The sequence below is a fragment of the Pinus tabuliformis genome, chromosome 4_1 (genome assembly GCF_031772625.1).
Source record: "Pinus tabuliformis cultivar Carrire ecotype Pingquan chromosome 4_1, CPIR1, whole genome shotgun sequence".
NCBI lineage: Eukaryota > Viridiplantae > Streptophyta > Pinopsida > Pinales > Pinaceae > Pinus > Pinus tabuliformis.
This window is the reverse complement of record NC_142303.1, coordinates 93,536,281-93,544,510: the sequence shown is the minus strand read 5'-3', so window position 1 is coordinate 93,544,510 and position 8,230 is coordinate 93,536,281. Positions and strand designations below refer to the sequence as shown.

The 8,230-nt window shown below is 30.0% G+C and overlaps 1 protein-coding gene and 1 pseudogene across 1 annotated transcript; both read right to left on the bottom strand.

The window, feature by feature from the left end:
- Positions 1 to 4,732: 4,732 nt before the first annotated feature.
- On the bottom strand, positions 4,733 to 6,174 carry LOC149174366 (rust resistance kinase Lr10 pseudogene; annotated as a pseudogene).
- Positions 6,175 to 6,264: 90 nt separating this feature from the next.
- LOC149174365 (LEAF RUST 10 DISEASE-RESISTANCE LOCUS RECEPTOR-LIKE PROTEIN KINASE-like 1.2) lies at positions 6,265 to 7,104 on the bottom strand. Its single transcript, XM_089420826.1, has one exon. The coding sequence runs from the start codon at positions 7,102 to 7,104 to the stop codon at positions 6,265 to 6,267; it is 840 nt and encodes a 279-aa protein (XP_089276952.1).
- Positions 7,105 to 8,230: the final 1,126 nt, after the last annotated feature.

The following is an 8,230-nucleotide window of genomic DNA, read 5'->3' as shown; positions in this document are numbered from 1 at the left end:
TTAATACCATCTATCTAATACTACGGCCCATTTGCAACTAACTGTGGTCCCGTCATTAATTGCGGGTTAACCACTTACAAATATTAATATGGGCTTTATTGACTCTTGACTATGACGTGATCCCATGACATAAATAAGGGGGTTAGGGTGGGACCCTAACATTATCAATACCACATGCAAAAAAAATTATAACCCACACCATATAATATTTGTTCATATGACACATTTTTTGGAATCCCTATTCCAAAATAGACACTCGTAATTAATATGATGATGAGGATGATTAATTCCCATTGCTATCAAATTTTGTCTATTGAACATTAAAAAGGTAAGGAATTATTTAAATTTCTTTAAAAAATTATTTTTATGCTTGAAAAGTGTTAAGAAAAACTTTTCAAATTGTCCATAGTTTTGCTTTGCTACAGGGTTAAGAAGGTTGGTAGTCTAACATATTTTTTGAAATTGAGATTTAATTTAGATGTATGTTGGATATTCTAAAAGGAAGTGGTTTTCTTCTTCAATCCTCTTAATGTCACAAATATAACAAATTCTTTCTTCCTAAAATATTTTAGGAACTGTCCAACACATAATTTGACCATAAAACAAGTCAAAATTTATTTGTAACTTAGCAATGTTGTTTTTTTTTTCTTTACATTAGTGAAAGCAAAGAGATAATTTTTATTTTTTAAATTATGATTAATCAACTCATATTTCAATTTTTTTTAATCCTAAGTTTAAAAACAAATGTAATTTATTTTTCAATTTTAAATTTCTGATTTTCTAATTTACATATATATAAAAATCAAAATTCAAAAACATATATTTAAATATTATTATTTAAATAAATTATATTATCTATTAAAACACTATAAATAAATATTTTAAAAGCCATAAAAATTTTCTAATTTACAATCTCTCTCATATATATATATATATATATATATATATATAATCAAAATTTATAAACATATATTTAAATATTAATATTTTAAATAAATTATAATATCTATTAAAACACTATAAATAAATATTCTAAAAACTATATAAATCATCTAATTTGAAAATTTTATATATTTATATATACCGTACACAGTGGATTATTTGGAAAGTGGATTATTGAAGTTTTTGATTTTATAAGAAAAGCTACAAGGTAAAGCTCATGGAGAGGGGATTTACCCATATGGAAAATCATTAACATACTTGTTTATGATATTGAAATTCATGGAGAAAAGATAGAGTGGTGGTGAGGAAACTTCATAGAAGACTCAAAAGTCAACATGTTATTAGGGTTTGTAAACAGATTGATTCAGAAAATTGGATTTTAGTGGAAGGTATCAATGATTTACTCAAACATATCATATAGAAATGAGATTGTTTCTATGAAAAAGTATTATCCAAAGAACGGAATTTGGAGGGTACTTATATTGATATTGGAAACAACTTCTCCTCAAAAGGAATGGCTCATTATAACCAATTTCTTCCTTTTTAATAGAATTGTAGAAGATTCTTTACTATAAAGCATTCCAACGTCATGAGTTTTGTTTACTTGAGCCATACTCAACGTCAACAACCCTTAGAAGGATTTAAAACTTTTTTCACAATAACCTTTTTATTAATTCATTTGGTTGTGTTTTTATTCTTTGCGTTATATTAGTTTGGTTGTATTCTTATTTTTTTCAAGATATCTAAGATGATTATAATGTTGAATGTTAGTATTTTTTTTAATAAAATTATGTTTTTTTTTTCAAACTATATATATAATAAAAATAAAATAAAAGTAATATATATTATTTTATTATTATTTAATTTATTAAAATTTATTACATAAAAAACTTGAAAATTTCTTTTTAGATTATTTGTTTATAAAAATAATATAATGAATCAAATATATATTAAAAAGTTAATCTTATTTAATTATCATCATTATTATAAACTCAAATCAAGTATTTTAATAATATAATATTAAGTTTATGAGAAAAAGTTTTTTGGCTTAAATCACATGATAATACATTTAAGTGTGGTTTATCATCAAGACAAGTTGAAGAATCAGATCATGGCTGCAAATTAAATAGGGAGAGCAGATCGTCCAACGGCTAGGTTTGACTGAAAAAATGGCTATATTAAGTCAGACTGGACAAACAGCTAGATTTGACTATTCAAAATGTTTAACTAAAATAATATTATTATGTTAAAACGAATATTATTTTAATATTTATCAAGTGTTATTTTAAATAAAAAAATAAACCGATTTTGGGTTAACAATATTACATTTAGGGAATATTTACCATAATTTTGATTGAAATGTTAACATAGCTATTAGTAATTGAAAAGATTTAATATTAACTAAACTAATAATAATTAATGATATATTATTATTATTATAATAACCTTATAGTATTAATCTTCTTATTAATGGCTTGTGTAACTAATTAATATAAATTTAACAATAAAGCCTATCTAATAGGAATAAGTGTTAATAGATCCAGGGATATTAGTAAGCAATTTAATAATAATTAAAATAATATTAATTATCGTTATATTATTTAAACCACATGAAAAGGGAATATTTATACTAATATTTAACTTTTTACTTAAAATAACACTTTGATCTGCTCTCCCTGTTTGTAGTCATGATCTAATTTTCAACTTGTCCTAATGATGAACCACACTCGTTGGTTCGAAACACGTCGACAAATGTATTATCATGTGATTTACCCCGAATTTTTTTTCTCATAAACTTGATATGGATCATAGAAGCATCAATTCACAATCTTTGTTACAATACTGACCTTCCTAGCCTTTTACAATGTCAAAATTATAGTGAGCTCGACAGGCTTCTCTCCAAGCTTTTTGAGCATAGGAATAAAATCTTAAATCAAAATAAATAATTTGTTTCTTTAGGTCCGATAGACCAATGTTTGGTCTCAGTGGACCTTAACCATCATCATCATCATCAAAAAATATGTCTAATTACTTGTTTTTAGCTAATTTAAATGGTTATTCTTATTTTTGTTTTAATAAGATTTTTTTTATTACCTATAAAATAAAATAAAGTATAAAACATTTTATGTTTTATTTTAAATGAAATTTAATTTGATAAATTATAAAATTATAATAAAGATTTGAAATATAAAGATAGTGAGTTGAGGATTTTAAGCTTAAATTTATTCAATAAAATAAAAATAGCATAATATAATTTATAATAAATATTATATTATTATATCTATAAAATTAAAATAGATTAAAAAAACTATACTATAAAAATTTAATTAATTATTTTTCAATATGTTAAAAAAGAAAAAATATTATTAAAATTATAATAAGTATTTGCAATTTTTATTATTAATTAATATATTAACTATGAACATACATTATTTTAAAATTTATTTATTTTTATCATAATTTAGTGAGTCTAATTTAGTCACAATTCAATTTAAATAAATCAGTAAATATGTAAATTTAAAAACACTATACTTAAAAATTTTGATTTTTTTTCTGTATTATAATTGAATAAATTTATTAACCAAAACAAGGTCATACCCTAAAATATCAATGAGTATCTACACTCAAGCACAACACACCTAAAATCATTCCATTTAAAAATATATATATATCATTCCTTTTTATGATAAAAAAACCTTTAGCAATAAAGATCAATCAAAAGATAAAATTAGCACTCTGCGTAATCTTAAATAATGTAAATAATTTCAAAATAAACATACCTAAAAACATTTCATTTAAAAAAATATATATGATTCCCTATTATAATAAAAACCTTTAGCAATAAAAATCAAGAAAAAAAAAATGGGCACTTTGCATAATCTTAAATAATGTAAATAATTTCAAAATAAACATACCTAAAAACATTCCATTTAATATATATATATATATATATATATATATATATATATATATATATATCATTGCTTTTTATGATTAAAAACCTTTAGCAATAAAGATCAAGCAAAAAATAAAATTGACACTATGCATAATCTTAAATAATGTAATTAATTTCAAAATAAACATATCTAAAAACATTCCATTTAAAAAAAAAAAATTATTCCCTTTTAAAAATATATATATATATATATATATATATATATATATATATATATATATATATATATATATATATATCATTGCTTTTTATGATTAAAAACCTTTAGCAATAAAGATCAAGCAAAAAATAAAATTGACACTATGCATAATCTTAAATAATGTAATTAATTTCAAAATAAACATATCTAAAAACATTCCATTTAAAAAAAAAAAATTATTCCCTTTTATAATTTAAAAAAATATATATTATTCCCTTTCATAATAAAAACCCTTTAGCAATAAAGATCCAGCCAAAGATAAAATTGGCACTCTGGATAATGTTAAATAATGTAAAATTCAGTAAATTTAAGAGATATACATATACAGGAACAATTGACAAAATGATAGCTTTAAATTTAAACCGATAACATTTAATGATAACTTTAAATTTAAAGTGATAACATTTTAAGTGTAAATTTACCTCAGCGTTGACCTCGACCTTGATGTGAGCGATTGAAACCAGATGAAAATGTGTAAAATATAATTTTATAAACCTATAAAATGATAATGTTAAAGTGATAACATCTTTATCCGAATGGAATGTAAATGTAAATTCACCTCACTGATCTTGATCTTGATCTTGATGTCAGCAGATCATGATGTGCAAAACATACATTTATGAATCTAATGGCCCAAACTTCGGAGATTCACGTCACTGAACGGAGTTAGGGTCTTAAGACTTCATGGTACTCATCGACTCATTCACAAAGGTATTGTGTGGAGTCCGGGGCAAATCTAGAAACTGGTTTAAGTAAAGAGAATCAAAGATAGAAATCTATAAAGTAATCTCAAGTGAAGAAGAATTTACCGTGGAAGACAGTAGAGGATTTTGAGGTGTGGCCGAGGAATTGAAGGGCAACGGAGGATTGGCGACGTCATCTCCATTACCTTCTAACATTTGCACAACCCTCATCATGCAAGGACGATCTGCAGACTTATATTGAATGCACCACAATCCAGCTTTTGTGAGTCTTCTCGCCTTCTCCTCATCCGCACAGTCCATTTCTCCTCCTCTCAATCTCATCCCCAACTCACCACTCTCAATTAGCTTGAAAGCCCACACAGGAAAGTATAATTGACTAGACCGGCTCACCTCTACATCAATATTCTTTCTGCCTCCAACAAGCTCTAGCAACAGCATTCCGAAACTATAGACATCTGATTTATCTGTAACAGGACCGGCATCACTATGGCACAACTCCGGCGCAACATACCCCGGGGTCCCTCTCCAGGCTGTCATAGAAACATGATCTTCTCCCTTTCCACAAAGTTTTGCCAGACCAAAATCAGCAATTTTAGGGGTGAAGTCGGCGTCCAGCAAAATATTGTGAGGTTTGATATCGAAGTGTATGATGCGGTTGTCACAATCGTGGTGTAAATATGCAATTCCACGGGCCGCACCCAAAGCAATTGAATGCAATTGTTCCCACCTTGGGACTTGCCCCTCCTCTTTCTGGGCAAACAAAAATTTATCGAGCGATCCATTAGGCATGTATTCATATACGAGTGCGCTTATAGGAATTTCAAAACAGTACCCCAACAGACGAACCAGATTGACGTGATGGACCCGTCCAATGGTAGCAACCTCATTCATGAATTGGGTCTCGGTATGCCTGTGCCTATCAAGAAGCTTTACAGCCACTGGAGCGCCGTTCCGAAGCATTCCTTTATACACCACACCAAACCCTCCTTCTCCCAACTTTTCAGCAAAGTTGTTTGTGATGTTCTTGAGGTGAGAGTGTGAATATCTGGTTGGCATTGGCATTTCATAAGCATTTTCCTTTAGGAATTTCTCCACCCTTGAACTAGAGGTACCAGGAGTAGGTCTTCTCTTCTTGGCATAAAACATTAAGAACAACACTGCTATTGTTGCCAACGCAACTCCTCCAGTGATGCAACCTGTGTAATACAGAGATCGATATGAATGTGATGTTGATTAACAGTGGAAATTACAAGATACAAGTTCACGATGATTTTCAATTGGAAGAAATCATAGCTACCTATTATAATGGCGAGCCTATTTTTATGACCTGCAACGCGGCCATAACAACTCTTATGTGTTAGGCAACGATCCATAATTTCTGCAAAGGGGAGGAATACTTGACAATATAGGGAAAAACATGCATATATGTCCATGGGTTCAAGAGTGCAGAATGGAGGGAACATTTAAAACATTTTTATAGATGGTGATAATTTAAACAATGGATCTCGTAATCGAATTGGGAGAAGGGGTTTCGGAAATGTACCAATACTATTGATGGGGCATATCTCTGTATGCGAGGTGCCATCGGGACAATAGCAAAGAAAACTAGTTGGTTCTGAAATGTTATAACCACAACTCCCGCCACTGGTCTTACAGGCGCCACAACTTCGGTTTCTCTTCGTGTCGGCATACCATGTTATTTCAAAACCTGCTGAGAGGCGTGTTCTCAGATCCTCATTCCGTTGGAATGAGAAGTTGTTACTAACTGGCAGTTGAATGTTGCTTTGGCAGAATCGTCTCCCAGATTCTGGATTGGGAATGACGTACCAATCAGCGCCACATAAACGGCGCTTATGCCCTTTAATACTTTCATTGCATTGCCCCCAAAGCGTGAGATTGGTGTATCCATGGGTTATACGAAATTGAGAGTCGGGCCACCAAAATTGAGAGTAGTTACCTAAAGGATTGCAACTACCCCCCGGCATACTCTTCCATAGATTGTAGTTAACAATTGTCATGCTATTATTATAAAGTGTAAAACTATCCAAGACTGTCGGCTGCAAGATGACATACTCGTCTCCATTGAGTAAAAGCAAAGGATTGCTATCCAAACTACAGTTTAGCTGAAACTTAGGATCACCACAGCCGCTGTTAATTTTCCCAAAAGGATATTGAAATTCACTGCTCCCACATGTACCCCAGTAGCATTCCTCGTAGCCACTGCCAGTACATGATGTTGTGAAGCAGAGGAGGAAGAGGAGAAAGCAAAGTTGATAGACAGTGAGATGACGATGGAGTACCATGATGCTATGCTCTGCTCTGCTCTGCTCTTGGGCATGAGAAACCTAGTAGCAGGGTGTTCCTCGAAGAAAAGAAGAATATGACATTGGAGTGAGTGGGGTTGGAATTGGAGTGCAGAAGACGGCATAGTCAACAGGACGATTAGACTTTGGAATGAATGACATGGAATTGCTGTGCAGAAGACGGCATAATCAACGTGCGCATTAGACTTTGGTTGACTGATTGTGCGCATAAGCTGGAATGCCGTGATTTTTAATTCCACGAAACAGTGAGGTGGTTTCCCCCATCCGTCCCGCGATTTGCGATATCTTTTCAAGAAAAGACATTAGACCCTCACACCATAGTTACCCAATTCGGTCAAATTGACCACAAAAAACGAACGAAAATTCGGGTGTTCGATTCGGTTCGGCGATTAATACGCTTCTTCGAAGTACGATTCAGACATTCACTTCACGCATCGCATCAATGCACGGTGGGTAGGGTAAATTCAGTTCATAGTTAAATTTTTGGTAGATGACAAGGAAACCTAAGATGTACATTTTCTATTTTTCATTCTCAGTATTGCCCGGCTGGATTTAGAAAGCCGAGAAAATCGCAAAAAAAGAATATTACCTTGGAGTTTGAATTTATAAAGTACTGGATCCTAGGCGGCAGATTAGAAACCCGAGAAAATCGCGAAAGAAAATTATTACCTTAAGTTTGAATTTATGAACTAAGGTTTAGAAATTATTGATTCCATCAGCACTAACTTCACTTAATTTTCGAGGTTCAGAAGTATTCATTTACATAGTACCAAGGCCTAATAAACCAAGAGGGGTCCCCGTCAGCAGAGATGGAAATTGACAGGCAAATTACTTGTCATAGGTGGTGGGTGGTGATTTGACTGTAAGTCAAAAGTTTTTATAAATTATTAACATTTTATATTAATAAATTGTTAATATTTTTTTATTAATATTTTATATTAATAAAAGTTTTTACTAGTCCCGAGTAATAGTAAATCTGGTTCCATTGAAACTTTAACCATTGATAATAAAAATAATAACAATAACTAAATTTATTTAGTTCTTACATTTAATAATATTATCTATACATTTATTAAATTCATATTAATGAATATAAATTTAACAT